We start from the raw sequence: 19,734 nt of genomic DNA, 5'->3' as shown, positions 1-19,734 counted from the left end.
GTGGTTCAGTTCCTTCAGATTCAACTATTTTCAGTGTTTATAGGAACATATATATATATCTAAGAGCCCCTCTAGGTACAGGCTTGGACTGGTAGCCACAAAATTGGTCAAGCACAGTGGGTCAGTTTTAGGAACCAGTCATAAGACATCTCTCTCTGCCCCTCCACCACTCACCTGCATGCATGCACTCTCGCTCTCAAAATAATCAAACCTAGAAAAAAACATGCTTAATGTAAACATGAAAACAAAATAGAAGGGAATGTAGACAATTGGAAGTAATATATATATATATATATATTTTAAGATTCTGTTTTTAAGTAATCTCTATACCCAACATGAGGCTCAAAGCCACAACCCTAAGATCAAGAGTTGCATGCTCTACTGACTGAGCCAGCCAGGTGCCCTAGAAAGTAGTATATTGAGAACAGAAGTGTGAGGTAGATTTCTTTTTCCTGTGATATCTACTTAAAGTATTTTGGAAATAATTTAAATATATATGTGCATCTCTCAGTTAAAACCCTCTGATTACTAACTGGAGTCCTGACCATAAACTCTTGTCACCTGCTCCATTATGTGATTATCCAAGTCCTGGGACTCTAATTGTTACCTTAATCCCAGATCTAATTCCCCATCTTAGATTCATTAACTATCATTTAATACAAGTAAATTGATCACAATAGTGCTGAGTAAATAGCAAGTAGTATGTAAATATTAACTACAGGGATGCCACATTGTATGGCTCCAGGTAGTGCCATTCACACAACATACACCAAAGACAGTATCCCTTGAAGTTGCGTGGCATGGCCACCCATATCCACTTCCTGGTATTGGTTAGTATTTACTTTCTTCCAATGCCTACATCAAATTTTAAATCACCCCAGCCTATAAGTCTTTTTAATTTGTATTTTTTTATTGTGTCACTTTACTGTGCTATATTTACCTATCACATTTCTAATTTTGTTTACCTTTCCTGCTTATAAAATAACTTCTTTTTAAACCCATGAATTCCCACTTTTTATATTAATTTATATTAGTATAAAATATAAATACAAAACATCTATAATTATTAGTTTAATTTTCAGTAACTTAAATGGAAGATGATTCGCCATAGAATTTTATGTTTTACTCTTGAATGACATCCAGCATATGGACTGTTGACTTAAAATAAGGGAAGAGCTGGGCACCTGTGTGGCTAAGTCAGTTGAGCATCTGACTCTTGATTTCAGCTCAGGTCATGGTCCCAGGATCGTGGGTTCTAGCCCCACATTGGGCTCCACACTGAGCATGGAGCCTGCTTAAGATTTTTTCTCTCTCCCTCTGCCCCTCACCCCCACTCACACTCTCCCTGTCTCCCTAAAAAAATAAGGGAAGAGCTAGTAGAAGAATCACTGAAGATGGTGGAATAGGATCCTCAGCTCACCTCCTTGCCCGACACACCAAGTCTGTAAATACATATAGAACAACTCTCTCTGAGAACCATAAGACTAAAAGAACAGCTCTTCCAGAACTAAAGATATTTTTAAAAAGACCACATTAAGAAGGGCAGGAGGGGCAGAGATGCAGTCTGATCAGAACCCACAACCCCAGTGTGGCAACCCACAAGTGGGAAGGATATCACAGGTGCAGAGGTCCTCCCTGATTAGCAAGGGGTTCAAGCCCCACATCTGCCTGGTCTGGGGACCTGCACCAGAGAGACAAGCCTCCATCACATCTGGCTTTGAAAATCAGCAGAGTTTAACTCCAGGATCTTTGAGTATCAGTGGAGCTTAACTCCAGGAGAACTAGAAGGCTATAGGAAACCAAGACTCTGCTCTTAAAGGGTCCATGCACAAACTCACTCACTCCAAGACCCAGCACAGAGGCAGCAGTTTGAAAAGTGCCTGGGCTATACATGACGATTTATTGACTAATTTTAGGGCAAGTGCTAGAGGGGCAAGGATCCATAGGAACTTTTCTCTGGGAATAAAAGCACTGGTGGTTGCCATTTTCCTTGCCCTCCTGTGTAAGCCAACAATGGTGGGCACTAGTTTTGACACTCTCCATCTACCTTGCTAGCACCGCTCACCCCAACCAGGCATTCCCCTGCAGACCCACCCCCACCCATCCTGCCCTGGCTAGCACCCCTCCTAAGTAGCTCCTGTCCCAAAGGGTGGGGACAGCCCTGCCCACCAGCAAGCCCACAAGAGTAGTGGCCAGGTCTTGCAGGAAGCCACATTGGGTCTAACCCCTCCCACAAGTGCACCCATGGCAGTTTCAGGTAGCCATAAGATGGCACATGCAGTCTACACAGGGGACACCCTCAGAGTGCCTGGTTCTGCTAACCAGAGGGGACTGCACTTCTAGGCCCCACAGAATGCCTTCTATGTAAGGCCACTCCTTCAAGACCAGGAATTGTAGCTGACCTACCTAATACATAGAACAAATAGAAAGACAGGAAAAATGAGGGAATATGTTCCAAATAAAAGAACAAGAAAAGCCTCAGAAAAAGAACTAGACAGGAGATAAGCAAACTACCTGATAAAGAGTTCAAAGTAATGGTCATAAAGATGCTCCTCCAACTTGGCAGAAGAATGGATGAACACAATGAGAACTTCAAGAAAAAGGAGATATATTTTTTTTAAGAACTCAGAACTGAAAAATACAATAACAAAAAATACACTAGAGGGAGTCAATAGCAGATTAGAAGATGTATAACAATCAGTGATCTGGAAGACAGGGTAGTGGAAATTATCCAAGCTGAAAAGCAAAAAGAATCTTTTTTTTTAGATTTTTTTTATTAAAATTTTTTTTTCTGATTTTATTTATTTAAAAAAATTTTAATGTTTATTTGAGAGAGCATGAGTGAGGGAGGGGCAGAGAGAGGGAGGCATGGAATCCAAAGGAAGGCATGGAATCCAAAGGCATGGAGCTGTCAGCACAGAGCCTGACGCGGGGCTTGAACCCATGAACTGCAAGATCATGACCTGAGCTGAAGTAGGACACTCAACTGACTAAGCTAGCCAGGCACCCCCCACCAACTGTGATTTTAAAATCATTGAGCCTTTCTGCCTGCTAAGTAGCTCTGTTTCTGGAGGAGCATTTCAGGTGGAAGTTAGGAAGCAGCTGGTAAAAGATTTCAGGCTAATACTAACATAAACCTGCCTGAAAGTCATAAATAAATTATATACACAGTCATAGTATATGCTTGCGCACACATAGTATATCCCCCAAACAATATTTTCTTCTGTTTGCTCAATACTATGACAATTATGAACCCAAAGAGAGCCACACCAAGACACATATAATTAAAATGTCAAAAATTAAAGAATCTGAGGGGCGCCTAGGTGGCTCAGTTGATTGAATACCCAACTATTGATTTCTGCTCAAGTCATGATCTTGCAGTCATGAGATTAAACCCTGCATCAGGCTCTGCACTGAGCATGGAGCCTGCTTAAGATTCTCTCTCCCCTATAGGGGCACCTGGGTGGCTCAGGCAGTTGAGCATCCAACTTTTGGCTTAAGTCATGATCTCATGGTTTGTGGGTTCAAGCCCCATGTCAGCTGTGCTGACAGCTCAGAGCCTGGAACCTGCTTCAGATTCTGTGTTTCCCTCTCTCTCTGCTCCTCCCCCACTTGCTCTCTCTCTCTCTCTTTCTCAAAAATAAACACTAAAAATTTTTTTAAAAGGTCTCATAAATTTGGTATAATTAATATACAGACAGAAATAATGATTAGCCTCAACGAAATGCTCACTAGAATCAATCAAGTGTATGTTTGACAATAAAAGAATAAAAATAAAGAATACCTATGAAATGCTATATCATCTAAGATCATGTCAAGCTTGTATGATTAAAAATCATTTTGCAATGTTTTAAATATTTTTATAGTATTCTATACTCTCTGGACAGAACCTTCCTCTTCCCTTTCGTGTGCTCTCTCCCTCTCAAAATAAATAACCAAATAAATAAATAAGATCAAAGAAAATTAAGAGCAACAACAGAAAAGCAACTAGTTATGTACAAGGGAACACCCATAAGACAATCAGCTGACTTTTCAGCAGAAACTCTGCTAGCCAGAAGAGAGTGGCATGATGTATTCAAAGTATTGAAAAAACCTACAACCAAGAAATATAATTATCATTCAGAATTGAAGGAGACATAGTTTCCCAAGCAAAAAAAAGGTAAAGGAGTTCATCAGTCTAAACCAGATTTATAAGAAATGTGGAAAAGGCCATAACTAGAAGAAAATTATGAAAGAAGAAAATCTCAATGGTAAAATCTAACATATAGTAAATGCAGTGGATCAACCACTTGTAAAGTCAGTATGATGATTAGAATATAATAGTAGCTCCTTTCTACTTGCTAGATGGGATGCTGCCCAATTTATGGATCATAGAAAAAGCCAAATTAGATATTTTTAAGAACAAAAGTAGTCAATCAATTATATCTACAATAATTAGTTAAGGCACGCACACAATAAAAAGATGTAAAATATGACATACACAGAAAATGTAGAAGGGAAAGCGAAAATGTAGTGCTTTTAGAATGTGTTCAACAGTATGGAAGTCCCTCAAAGAGTTAAAAATAGAACTACCCTACAATCCAGCAATTGTACTATTAGATATTTACCCAAAGGATACAAAAATACTAATTTGAAGGCACACATGCACCCCAGTGTTTATAGCAGCGCTGTCAACAATAGCCAAATTATAGAAACAGCCCAAATGTCCATCGACTAATGAATGGATAAAGAAGATATGGTGTGTGTATGTGTGTGTGTGTGTGTGTATATACACACACACACACACACACACACACACACACACACACACACAATGGAATATTACTCAGCCATAAAAAAGAATGAAATCTTACATTTGCAATGATGTAGATAGAGCTAGGGAGTATCATGCTAAGCAAAATAAGCCAATCAGAGAAACACAAGTACCATAATGATTTCACTCATATATAGAATTAAAGAAACAAAACAGAAGAACATGGGGTGGGTGGAGAGAAGCAAATCATAAAACAGACTCTTAACTATAGAGAACAAACTGAAGATTGCTGGAAGGGAGGTGGGCAGGGGAATGGGTGATGGGTATTAAGGAGGGCACTTGGGATGAGCACTAGGTATTGTATATAAGTGATGAATCACTAAATGCTATACCCGAAACTAATTTTACACTATATGTTAACTAACTAGAATTTAAATAAAAACTTGAAAAAAAAATGATATATTTGTTTATCCTGCAGTTTTAAATTCAATAGTTCTCAATACACATTAAAAACTATTCTGAGATTTTATATAAAAAAAAAAATATAATGTGTTTGAACTTATATGACCATCAACTTAAAGTAGACTGCTGGGGGTGCCTGGGTGGCTCAGTCAGTTAAGCGGCCAACTTCGTCCCAGGTCATGATCTCGCGGTCCGTGAGGTTAAGCCCCGCATCGGGCTCTGTGCTGACAGCTTGGAGCCTGGAGCCTGCTTTTGTTTCTGTGTCTCCCTCTCTCTCTGCCCCTCCCCCATTCGTGCTCTCTCTGCCTTTCAAAAATGAATAAATGTTAAAAAAAAATTATAAAGTAGACTGCTGTATACATAGGATGTTATATATGAATCTCATGGTAACCATAAACCAAAACGTATAATAAATATGCAGTAATAAAGAGAAAGGAATCCAAGCATAACGCTAAAGAAAATCATCAAATCATAAGGGAAGAGAACAATAAAAAAGGAACAGAGAAGAACTACAAAACAACCAGAAAACAATGAATAAAATAGCAATACGTACATACCTATCAGTAATTACTTTAAGTGTAAATGGACAGAATGCTCCAATCAAAAGACGTAGGGTGACTAAATGGATTAAAAAAAACAAGACCTATTTATATGCTACCTACAAAAGACTCACTTCAGACCTAAAGACACATACAGATTGAAAGTAAAAAGATGCAAAAGAATATTTTGTGCAAATGCAAATGAAAAAAAAATTTAAAAGCCAAGGTAGCACTATTTATTTCAGACAAAACAGACCTTAAAACAAAGATTGTTGTAACAAGATTGTAACGAGACAAAGAAGGACGTTACATAATGATAAAGGGATCAATCTAACAAGAAGATATAACAATTGTAAATACCTATGCATGCACCAAACTTAGAAGCATATAAGTATGTAAAGTGAATATTAACAGGCATAAAAGGAGAAACAAAGTAATACATTAATAGTAGGTGACTTTAAGACCCCCTTGACGGCATGGATACAGACAGAAAATCAGTAAGGAAACAGTGACTCTAAATGACACATTAGACAAGATGGACTTACCAGATAAATATAGAACATTCCATCCAAAACCAGCAGAATACACATCCTTTTCAAGTGTCCATAGAACATTCTCCAGAATAGATCATGTTAAGCCAGAAAACAAGTCTCAATAAATTTAAGATTGAAATCATATCAAGCATCTTTTCCAACCACAACAGTATGAAACTAGAAATCAATTGCAAGAAAAAAACTAGGAAAAATACAAACAGATGGAAGCTAAACATGTTATGAAACAACCGATGAGTCAATGAAGAAAGCAAAGAGGAAATAAAAAATATCTGGAGACAAATGAAAATGGAAACACAGTGTTCCAAAATCTATAGGTCACAGCAAAAGCATTTCTAAGAGGGAAGTTTATAGCAATATAGGCCTACCTCATGAATCAGGAAAAATCTCATAAATAATCTAACCTTACAACTAAAGGAACAAGAAAAAGAAGAAAAAGCAAAGCCCATAGGTGGCATAGGGAAGGTAATAATAAAGATCAGAGTGGAAATAAATGAAATAGAGACAAAGGAAAAAAAAAGAGGAGAAGGAAAAAGAAAGAAAAAAATCAGTGCAACTAAGAGCTGGTTTTGAAAAGATAAATATAATTGATAAACCTTAGCCAGATTCACCAAGAGAAAAAAGAGAGAACTCAAAATCAGAAATGAAAGAGAAGTTACAAATGACACCACAGAAATACAAAGGATTATAAGGAATTACTACAAACAACTATATGCCAACAAATTAGACTACATACAAGAAATGGGTAAATTCCTAGAAATATACAATCTTCCAACACTGAATTAGGAAGAAAGAAAATCTGAACAGACCAATTACTGGTAATGAAATTGAATTAGTAATCAGCAAACTCACAACAAACTAAAGTCCAGGACCAGATGGCTTCACAGGTGAATTCTACTAACCATTTAAAGAAGAGTTAATATCTGTCCGTCTCAAACTATTCAAAAAAAAGATTGAAGAGGAGGGAACACTTCCAAATTCATTCTACAAGGGCAGCATTACCCTGATACCAAAACCAAAGACACACACACACACACACACACACACACACACACACACACGTACACACTCACACTCTATAGTCCAACATCCCTCATGAATATAGATGCAAAAATCCTCAACAATATCAAATGTCAAATATCAAACCAAATTTGACAATACATTAAAAGGATCGTATACCATGGTTAAGTGAGTTTTAGTCCAGGAATGCAAGGATGGTTTAATACTGGCAAATCAATCAATGTGATGCACCACATTAACAAAATCATATGATCATTTCAATAGATGCAGAAAAGGCATTTGACAAAATCCAACATCCATTTATGATAAAAACTCTCAACAAAGTGGGTCATGAGGGAACATACCTCAACATAAATAAAGGCTACATGTGACAAATCCACAGCTAACATACTCAGTGGTAAAAAGTTGAAAACTTTTCCTTTAAGATCAGGAATAAGACAAGAATGCACACTTTTGCCACTTTTATTCAACATAGTACTGAGAGTCCCAGACACAGCAATCATACAGGAAAAAGAAATAAAAGGCATCCAAGTGGTAAGGAAGAAATAAAACTGCCACTATTTGCAGATGAAATGATACTGTATATAGAAAAAACCCTAAAGACTTCACCAAAGAAACTATTAAAACTAATAAATGAATTCAGCAAAGTTGCAAGATACAGAAATTTATTGTTTCTATATGCTACCAACTAACTATCATAAAGTGAAATTAAAAAAACAATCCTATTTACAATTGCATCAAAAAGAATAAAATACCTAGGAATAAATCTGACCAAGAAGGTGAAAGACCTGTACTCTGAAAAATTTAAGACATTGATGAAAGAAACAGAAGATGACATACATAAATGGAAATACATATCATACTCATGGATTGGGAGAATTAACATTGTTAAAACTACAGATTCAATGCAACCTCTATCAGCATTTTTCAATGAACTAGAACAAATAATCCTAAAATCTGTATGGAACCGCAAAATATCCCCAACAGAGCAATCTTGAGAAAAAACAAAGCAGGAAGTATCACAGTCTCAGATTTCAAACTATACTACAAAGCTGTAGTAATCAAAATTGTATAGTCCTGGAACAACAACGACAAAAATAGACACATAGAACAGTGAAACATAACAGAAAGCCCAGAAACAAACTCACACTTATATGGTCAATTATCTGTGACAAAGGAGGCAAGATTATTACATGGAAAAAAGACAGTTTCTTCAATAAATGGTGCTGGAAAAACTGGACAGCTACATTCAAAAGAATGAAACTGGATCAGTTTCTTACATCATACACAAAAATAAATTCAAAATGGATTAAAGACCTAAATGTAAGACCTGAAGCCATAAAACTCCTAAAAGAAAACATAGGCAGTAAACTTTTTTTTTTTTTTGGTAAACTCTTAGCAATATATTTTTTTTTTTTGATCTGTCTCCTCAGGCAACAGGAACAAAAGCAAAAATAAATAACTGGGACTACATCAAATTAAAAAGCTTTTGCACTGTGAATGAAACTATCAAACAAAACAAAATGGGAACCTATTGAATGGAGGAAGAAAATATTTGCAAACAATATATCTGATAAGGGATTAATATTCAAAATATATGAAGAATTCATGTAATTCACCAAAAATACAATCCAATTAAAAAATAGGCAGTTGGGGGACGCCTGAGTGGCTCAGTTGGTTGGGCATCCGACTTTGACTCAGGTCATGATCTCACAGTTTGTAAGTTCGAGCCCTGCATCGGGCTCTGTGCTGATAGCTCAGAGCCTGGAGCCTGCTTTGGATTCTGTGTCTCCCTGTCTGTCTGCCTCTCCCTTGTTCATGCTGTCTCCTTCAAAAATAAATAAACACTAAAAAAAATTTTTTTTAATGGGCAATTGGGGCATCTGGGTGGCCCAGTCAGTTAAGTGTCTGACTTTTGATTTCAGCACAGGTCATGATCTCACAGCTTCTGAGTTCAAGCCCTGCATTGGGCTCTATGGTGACAGTGCAGAGCCTGCTTGGGATTCTCTCTGTCCCTCTGTCTCTGCCCCTCCCATGCGTATGTGTTCATGCTCTCTCTCTTTCTCTCTGTAAACAAACAAAAAAACAAAAACAGAAACAAAAACAGGCAAAGGACCTGAATAGACATTTTTCCAAGACATACAGATGGCTGATAGGCATATGAAAAGGTGCTCAACATCACTAATCATCAGGACAAAGCAAATAAAAGACACAATGAGATTATCACCTCTATACCTGTCAGAATGGCTAGTATCAAAAAGACAAGAAATAACAAGTGTTGGAGAAGACATAGAGAAAAGGGAACCCTCCTGCACTGTTGGTGGGTATATAAATTGGTGCAACCACTATGGAAACCAGTATGGAGTTTCCTCAAAAAATTAAAAATAGAAATACTGTACAACCTAGCAATTCCACTTCTGGGTAATATCCTAAGAAAACAAAAACACTAATCCAAAAAGATGTATGCACTCCTATATTCAATGCAAAATTATTTACAATAGCCAAAATACAGAAGTGTCCATCAATAGATGAATGAATGAAGATGTGATACATATATATGTGTGTATATATCAAAGAAAGACAAATAACGTTATGATTTCACTTATATGTGGAATCTAAAAAACAAAAACAAACAAGACAAAACAGAAACAGACTCATAAATACAGAGAACAAACAGGTGTGCAGGGGATTAAGGGCATTAAAAGATACAACTTCCAATTATAAAATGAGTCATGGGAATGTAAAGTACAACGTAGGGCATATAATCAATAATACTGCAATAACTTTCTATGGTAACTATACTTTTATCATGATCATTTCATAATGTATATAAACGTTGAATCACTGTTTTGTACTTGAAATCAATATAATATTGTATGTCAACTATACTTCAGTATAAATAAATAAATAAATAAATAAGTAAGTAAGTAAATCAGACCGAGTTTCTAAGTTTCTGGAGGAGTTGGTTAGAGAGTAGCACAGTAATTTTCCTACTTAATAACAAACATGTATTCTCCACTTTTAATATATTTTTGTTATTGTGAGAGAATAAGTGAAATTTTATAACTGTAGCTGAATGTTTTGGGCCATTGCTTGCCACCAATAATGTTGATAAAGACTATAAAAAAGAAAGAGAGGCAAATGCTAATTTAAAAATGTGTCTGCAATACTCAAAATATAATATTTTTCAAAGTTTATAGGCAAGGAGAAGGTCTTTATGTAACCATGAAAACCACACAAAAATGCTTAAGATTTCTAAACTCAGTTAAGATTCAAACTATAAAATGATGTAAAACTTATATTTTAGAATAAGATGGGATGATTCCAGTTTTTCCTGGTCTCATGTTTCACCTGTTTAATTATCTCAAAATATTTGTTCTAAATGCTCAACTGAATATAGTACTGTTGAATTGTAGTGACTGACAATATTGAGGCTATTATAAATATTACATATTTATTCTCCTAAATTTTGTTAAGAAATTTGCTCTTTTTATAGAAAATAGTAATCCCTAATCCTTTCAGAGAAATTGCCTCTATCAGTATATTCTGGATATCTTGTTCATATTTCTCTATTAAATCCTAATTTCTTCCTCTATTTCAATAGAAATTCATATAATTATTTAGTATTTTCAAAGTGTTTTCTCATTATCTATTCTTCCTCTTGTTTTCTTGTTTCTGGAAAATTCTTAAGTTTTTGGCCTATATATGAATATGTATATAGTTTAAAAAAAAGAGTTGAAGGTGATCTGTGATAAAGCATGAAAATAAAAAATTTCCTAGTTCCAAAATAATTAGCAAAGAAAAGGGGGAAATAAAGCTATAATAGTATTGGGGCACCTGAGTGGCCCAGTCAGTTAAGTGTCCGACTTCACCTCAGGTCATGATCTCATGGTTTGTGAATTCAAGCCCCAGATCGGGCACTGTGCTGACAGCTCAGAGCCTGGAGCCTGCTTCAGATTCTGTCTCCCTCTCTCTCTGCCCCTCCCCCACTCATGCTCTGTTTGTCTCTCTCAAAAGTAAATAAACATTAAAAGAAATTTTTTTAATAAAAAATAAAGCTAGAATAGTATGAGTTGACCAGAAATAGAGTGCTTTCCAGCATGGAATAATAGAAAATAATGATTTGATTTCTAAAAAAATTAAGATTTCTGACCTAACACTGTATAGATTATGCAGATAAGTTATTTTTGCTGTTTTATTTCTTTAATTCTTCTAAAAACAAGATGGAATTAACATATATACTTTTGGATATGCTTGCCCTTGGACAATGTCTAAGGTTAACAGAACACAAAAGTGACCTAAATTTTTAATCCTATACAGTTGTCATCTCACTAATACAGACTTAATGGGTTTAATTTAATATAAAAACAGAAAAATGGATACCTTGGGGAAATCCTTTTGGATAGACTTGTACTGTAAAAGATCTTTTCATTCACTCATTCAGCAAATGACTCTCAACATTGCCTGCTGGTGGTCAATACATTGACAAAAGAGGATTCAATGTGTCAAATCTTACGAGGAAGAGAGAAAAGAAACCTTCACCATCAAAAAAGTCACATTAAGAATTTTAAAAATTCATTTTTGAAATGTTAATGGTAAAATTAGTATCTTAATATTGATGTCCAAATGGAAGATCCAACTATCATAATTTTAACAGTACACCGATCTTAGTATCTTATCTTTTTTTTACTTTCCTTTATTCCACACTGAAAGAGATCATTCATAAGCTTTATTGACTGAGTTTACTGCCTGTCAGAACTTGAAATCTGTGTTGAAAACAAAGTCTAACCAGAATATACAGTACCTTTATTCTAAATCTAATGATATAGTTTTGTTGCTGCCTTTCCAATAAAAGATTAGTACAACTTTTGGCTAGTTCTCAACTGATGTTGAATTAACAGGCAAGATAGGTCAATCAGCCTATTCCAATTTTCAGAATGCATGCATTCATTCATACACATTGTTGAATACTTTATATGTGCATATTATGCTAATCATTTCTGATTTCTATACATTTATTCTCAGTCATGGGGATGACTGTGTTGTAAGATTGGGTTGTTTTGTCTGTACAGATTATGAGTATCTTCAGTATAATTCAATGTAAAGGAAGTTTCTGCCTCCTCTCATCTCAACTTTGGCCAGCTGTAATTTTATCTCATCCCAAAATCCTACTTAAAAATGATCCCCGAATATGCTGAGAAAATAACAGAATGCTATACTTAAGTCAAAACTTTTATATAGTTCTTGTAAGAGAATACTTATAATCGGTTCTGATTCATTTGAAGGTATGGGCACTCTCATTTGATGTGTTTGTTGTAAAATCCTGTGATTACTGCACGTGTGTATAAAAAACAAGCTGCAATAATTTAGACACGACAACTGCAGTACATAAAATCAGGCATATTACTGGCTTCTTATTCCTAGTACTGCTTTGACATTCTAGGGAAATTAGTACTGGACTTAATTTGTCCAGATTTTATCTGGAGTAAAGGAAAATTTTAGATTTCAGGCTATTTATATCAATTCAGTAAACTGTCCTCACTGGGAAATGCCAAACCTGATTTCTCTCGTCAGGCATACTAAAGCAATCTGCCCACCCTGTGTTTCAGTTTTGCATGCAACTCTAAAGCTAACAAATAGGCTTTCTGATAGAAGAGATCAATGACTTTAAATGATACACAATCTTATGTCTTTATAAGTCACCTTTCCACACTGAAGCATGAAAACTCCATAAAATAAGTTAATATTTTTCTTTCAGAGAAACAATATTATTTGCTTTCATTATAAATAAATAGACTTCATATCAGACAATGATTTTTTTCAAATTAAAGAATTAAAACAATCCTATTAAAACCAAAACAAAGGTTCATGTTCTCACATCTTTATTACAGTATATAATTCTGGCTGAATAATAACTCATATTTTTATATCACAAATTTGCCTTTCAGTAACATAAAATACATTTAAGGCAGATTTACCTTATAGATAGCCTCAGCTTCTAAACACCACTACACTGATTTATACAAATAGCAAAAACCACATAGAGGAGCATCTACTGGTATCTTTTTTAGTACTTATTTTTAGATTTAAAAACTCCATAGTAAGTAGAATTCCCATAAAGTTTCAGTTTTGGAATAGGAAACAAACACTAATCATATAAAATTGCCTTTATCTGATTTGATTGGATGAAGTTATTATTAATAACATAACCTTTAAATTTCTGGGGAATACCAATACTTTATATTCCTCAGAGAAGTCTCAATAGCAAGCAAAATGAGGAGCCATTATAAAATCATATTGCTAAGTATTACATTAACTTACAATTCTACTGATATAATTATATGCATATCATAGCTAACAATTGCTATTTAATATATCAAGATACATCCATAAGTTTCCTTTGGTTGCATTAATATCAGGAAGCTAGGCAGCACTGAAGATTCATTCTCTGGTCTTCTGGTTGTTAGTATAAACTGAAGCTTTTGAACCTATTTGGTGATCCCAATTTGGGGGCCTATATCACAAAACCTTCAGGAGACTAGTGGCCTCAGGTGGAAGAATTTGAAGACTGGAAGGCTCGCAGTTAAGTTAGAGTTATCGTTAGCAGATCTTAGGGAAACAGGAATACAGCCAGAATCACTTGATATTTATTAGAAATCAAGATTCATGAAATCATTTCTCCTTCAGAAAAATATCTTTAAAACTTGTGTATTTCCAAATGTTCTTTTTTAAAAGAACATATAAAATTAAGATATTTGTGAAAATAAGCCAGTTTCAAGTAAACTTGTTTCTCTTCATTGTTCCCCTTCAAAGGAATTCTTCCCGCCAAGCACAAATGCACTAATCTTTAGAGCAAGACAAACTCTTCTGTGCTAAATCTTTTTAATCTTTTCTTTTCATCCTCTGAGAAAAGGTCTTCTTCATTGGTTGTAGTAGATGTAAAATCATAGTCTCTGGAATGACCATTTACAAAAGTAAATAAGGGATATTTCTCCTTAGAAGAAATTTTCAGCATCTGTAACAGAAAGTACAGAAAAATCCCTTATTGGATGCAAGAGTGTACAGTAGGACCACATGACGAAATCTAATGTTCTAGCCCTGAGTCTCTCTTGTTAGCTTCTCTCACTTACACTTATCTAGTACCATTGTTTCACTGTTCTGGCTTACAGAAAATGAAACAAAATGGTATCCCTGACTATAGTAAAATACTGTGAAAGAAAGATTGGTACCTTTACACAGAAGAAACACCATTAAACTTAGTCACAAGGTCCATTCTAATCTCAGTTCTACAACTTACCTTGATGTGAACTTGGACAAAATTATTCTACCAATCATCTACAAAATGGGGCAAAAGATACCCAGTCCCCTTACCTCAGAGAATTGTTAAACTGACCAAAAGCTATAATAAAAAGTTATTTTTAAAAATTAAGTTTAGTCTTTTCAGAGTCACATATTTGAAAAAATATTTCTGCAGTAATTTAGTAAACATGAAATACAGTGTTCTCATAAATAGCAATAATCCATACCTTACATATTACCTTCTAAAACTATATAATTCAGAAGTGAAGGAAGTAATACTTGGAATTGTGGCGATACCAACAACCTTTATAACCTCTGTCAATGTGGGACTCGTTAACAATCCAACACCCATTCTAAACCACTTTAAATCTTTCTGTGAAACAAATTTAATTAAAAAATTAAAACAATTTTCATTAAAAATGAATAAAAATTTTTGGATGACATTTTTTGACAGAAATAAACTTTTCTATAGATAACCAGGATCTATAAGGATTCTGAAAAGTTTATGTGAATTAGAGAATGCTGAAAAAATATCAACAGTACTTACACATCATTAATCATGATCAATTAATTATAATATGTTTCTAAAGGATAATTTCAGGGGTAAAAACTAAATTCTCCCAAACGTCAATATTCAACTGCAGGATCATCAAATTCTTTATATATTGCATTTATAGATTCTCTTGAAACGTGGCTAAAATAAATATATAGCCCTAGCATACAGATACAATGTTAAACTTAAAACATATTCCAATGAGACAGTTAATATGAAATACATTTTTAATTGAATGGAAATGAACCATTTAAAAACAAGTACTTAGAAAAACTAGATATAATGAAAATCATAACCTATAATTCTTACACTCCTAAAGTATACATCGTTCAAATTTATTTTACTTACATTCTACAAAAAAAGAAGGAAAAGTGCAGAAAATGAAAATAAGAGACAGAGGAATCTGGCATTTAATCAGGCCTCTTTCACCTCCAGCCAATGGCTGGAATACAGTCCAAAATTGTCATTTTATATTCATTTAATGTCACTTGTAAAAAGTCCAGTGTCTAGTGGGCAGGTATCATTGTATCATTTTCAAATCAACACAACAAAGCCAATATTATCATCTCTTCATCCTTTCTTTCAAGATCAATAAAGAAGTCATTTGGGTTTATTAGCTGCTCATCAACCATGATTCAAATCTGTGACCCAGGGCAAAATGTCAGAAAGGAGCCCTCTATTCTTTAATTATAAAATGTGCCTACTATTTGTAAACCCACTTGCGCTGTGAGGCCCCCTTGTGCATATTTATTGATGCAGATTTTGACAATTATAATTTTTCTAACTTTTCTCAATTTACTTAATATATTTTTAAAGATTATCAACTGAAAAATATAAAGTTTTACTAAAATGAAAATTTAACTTCTGTCCACACAAAAACTTGCACAACGATATTTACAGTAGCTTTATTCACAGCTGCCAAAAGTTAGAAGCAACAAAAATGTCCTTCAGTAGGTAAATGGATAAATAAACTGTGGTATATCCCGACAATGGAATATTACTCAGTACTAAAAAGAAATGAGCTATCAAAGCCGTAAAAGACATGGAGGAACCTTAAGTGCATTATCACTAAGTTAAAGAAACCAATCTGAAAAGGTTACAAACTTTAAGATTCCAACAATATGATGATCTGGAAAAGGCTAGTGGTTGCCAGGGATTAATAGGAAGGAAGAGATGAATAGGTGGAGCATAAGGAATTTTTAGGGAAGGAAAACTATTCTGTATGATACTGTAAGAGGGGCTACACAGCATTATACCTCTGTCCAAAACCGCAGAATGTACAATACCAAGAATGAACCCTAATGTAAATTATAGACTCTGGGTGATAATAATGATGTGTCCAATATAGGTTCATCAGTTGTAACAAATGTCTGGGAAGAGGGGTGGTTGATAGGGAGAAGGGAGTGTATGGAAACCTTCTGTACTTTTCACTCAGCTTTGCTATGACACTAAAACTGCTCTAAAAAATAAAGTCTATTGGGGTGCCTGGGTGGCTCAGTCGGTTAAGCATCTTGACTTTGCCTCAGGTCATGATCTCACGGTTCATGGGTTCAAGCCCCATGTGGGGCTCTGTGCTAAGAGTTCACAGCCTGGAACCTGCTTCGGATTCTATGTCCCGCCCCCCCCCCCCCATTGCTTCTCCCCAACTCACGCTCTGTCTCTCTCTCTCTCAAAAATAAATAAACATTAAAAAAATTTAAAAAAAAAAGTCTATTTTAAAAATATATATTGGGTAAATAAATATGGAAATGCCAAAGGAAACTTTAGAAATTACTGAACTCTCATTTTATAAATAGGAAAATTGAGCCCCAAAGGATTTAAATTACTTTCTCAAGACGACTTAACAACAGCAACAACACCAAAAAGAGATAAACTAATAAGGAATTATTGGGACATAAGGCCTCAGTCACTTAAAAACATGCCTTTCAAACACTTTTCCTAGCTCCTACATACCACATCAAGAACATTTTTTCAGACTTGTTTTTTTAAAAAGAATAACTGTTGATTTGAAAATTTAATTCTAAGACTCCACCAAAAAACTGCTAGAACTGATACATGAATTCAGCAAAGTCACAAGATGTAAAATCAACATACAGAAATGGGTTGCATTTCTATACACCAATAATGAAGCAGCAGAAAGCGAAATCAAGGAGTTGATTCCATTTACAATTGCACTGAAAACCATAAAATACCTAGGACTAAACCTAACCAAAGAGGTAAAAGGTCCATATACTGAAAGCTATAGAAAGCTTATGAAAGAAATTGAAGACACAAACAAATGAAAAATATCCCGTGCTCATGGATTGGAAGAACACATATTGTTAAAATGTTGCTACTGCCAAACGCAATCTACATATTCAAGGTAATCCCTATCAAAACAACACCAGCATTCTTCACAGAGCTGTAACAAACAATTCTAAAATTTGTATGGAACCAGAAAAGACCCTGAATAGCCAAAGTAATGTTGAAAAAGAAAACCAAAACTGGTGGCATCACAATTCCAGACTTCAAGCTATATTACAAAGCTGTCATCATCAAGGTAGTATGGTACTGGCAAAAATAGAAACAAAACAAAAACAAAAAACACAGATACATGAATCAATGGAACAGAATAGAGATCGGAAATGGATCCACAAACGTATTCAACTAATTTTGACAAAGCAGTTAAGAATATCCAATGGAAAAAAGCCAGTCTCTTCAGCAAATGGTGTTGGGAAAACTGGACAGCGACATACAGAAGAATGAACCTGGACCACTTTCTTACACCATACACAAAAATAAACTCAAAATGGATGAAAGACCTCAATGTAAGATAAGAAACCATCAAAATCCTAGAGGAAAAATTAGGCAACAAACTCTTTGACCTCAGCTGCAGCTACTTATTAACTTGACATGTCTCCAGAGGCAAGGGAAACAAAAGCAAAAATGAACTATTGGGACCTCATTAAGATAAAAAGCTTCTGCAGGTTAGAGTGGGAGAGAGCCAAAGCATAGGAGACTGTTAAAAACTGAGAACAAACTGAGGGTTGATGGGGGGTTGGAGGGAGGGGAGGGTGGGTGATGGGTATTGAGGAGGGCACCTTTTGGGATGAGCACTGGGTCATTGGTTTCAAATTGGAAACCAATTTGACAATAAATTTCATATATTGAAAAAAAAAAAAGATAAAAAGCTTCTGCAAAGGAAACAATCACCAAATCAGCATGGAGGATCCTCAAAAAATTAAAAATAGAACTACCCTATGACCCAGCAATTGCACTACGAGGTATTTATCTAAAGGATACAAAAATGCTGATTCAAAGGGGCACACGCACCCCAATATTTATAGCTGCACTAGCATCAACAGCCAAATTATGGAAAGAGCCCAAATGTCCATCGACTGACAAACGGATAAAGGAGATATGGTATATATATATGTACAATGGAGTTTTACTCCATGATCAAAAAGAATGAAATCTTTTTGTGGCAAAATCTTGCCATTTGCAACAACATGGATGGAACTAGAGTGTATTATGTTAAGCGAAATAAGTCAGAGAAAGACAAGTATCATATGATTTCACTCATATGTAGAATTTAAGAAACAAAACAAATGAACATAGGGGAAGGGAAGCAAAAATAAGATAACAACAGAAAGAGAGGCAAACCATAAGAGACCCTTAAATACAGAGAACAAACTGGAGGAGAGGTGGGTGGCAGGATGGGCTAAATGGGTGATGGGCATTAAGGAGGGCACTTGTTGGGATAAGCACTGGATGTTATATGTAAGTGGTAACTCACTAAATTCTACTCCTGAAATCATTACACTATATGTTAACTAACTTGGATTTAAATTAAAAAAAAAATTTTTTTTTAATGTTTGTTTATTGAGAGAGACACAGCATGAATGGGGGAGAGGCAGAGCAAGAGAGGGACACACAGTCTGAAGCAGGCTCCAGGTTCCGAGCTGTCAGCACAGAGCCCGACATGGGGCCCGAACTCACAAGCTGCAAGTAAGATCATGACCTGAGCCGAAGTTGGACACCTAACCGACTGAGCCACCCAGGTGCCCCTTGGGTTTAAATTTTTTAAAAACTGAAAATTTAATTCTAAAAACTTTTATCAAAAGTCAAAACTTTCATTTTCTTCTTTTATAGTCCAAGAAAGGACACACTGTCAAAACCGTAAAGTCTCTTCATAATGGATAACATAAAATTTACATGAAAAAAAATTCTGAACTAGGTTATCTATATAACATGAGGTATTATCAATTGATATACTATACAAAATAAAAGATAACAAAAATTAGTAACTTGGGGAAATACTATATAACATTAAGAGAAAAAGCAGGTTGGGGCGCCTGGGTGGCGCAGTCGGTTAAGCGTCCGACTTCAGCCAGGTCACGATCTCGCGGTCCGTGAGTTCGAGCCCCGCGTCAGGCTCTGGGCTGATGGCTCAGAGCCTGGAGCCTGTTTCCGATTCTGTGTCTCCCTCTCTCTCTGCCCCTCCCCCGTTCATGCTCTGTCTCTCTCTGTCCCAAAAATAAATAAACGTTGAAAAAAAAATTAAAAAGAGAAAAAGCA

At 35.3% G+C, this 19,734-nt stretch overlaps 1 protein-coding gene across 5 annotated transcripts in view; it reads right to left on the bottom strand.

The window, feature by feature from the left end:
* Positions 1-13,190: 13,190 nt before the first annotated feature.
* Positions 13,191-19,734, bottom strand: part of ATG4C (autophagy related 4C cysteine peptidase) — a 93,570-nt gene continuing 87,026 nt past the window's right edge. For all 5 annotated transcript variants that reach the window (XM_045477661.1, XM_045477656.1, XM_045477660.1 and 2 more), the window contains one exon: positions 13,191-14,340. In XM_045477661.1, coding sequence (XP_045333617.1) covers positions 14,173-14,340 — 168 coding nt within the window. In that variant the 3' untranslated portion in view covers positions 13,191-14,172. The remainder of the gene's footprint in view (positions 14,341-19,734) is intronic.

Source organism: Leopardus geoffroyi, chromosome C1 (genome assembly GCF_018350155.1).
Source record: "Leopardus geoffroyi isolate Oge1 chromosome C1, O.geoffroyi_Oge1_pat1.0, whole genome shotgun sequence".
NCBI lineage: Eukaryota > Metazoa > Chordata > Mammalia > Carnivora > Felidae > Leopardus > Leopardus geoffroyi.
Note: the sequence above shows the minus strand (reverse complement) of the source record. Positions and strands in the feature narration are given on the sequence as shown.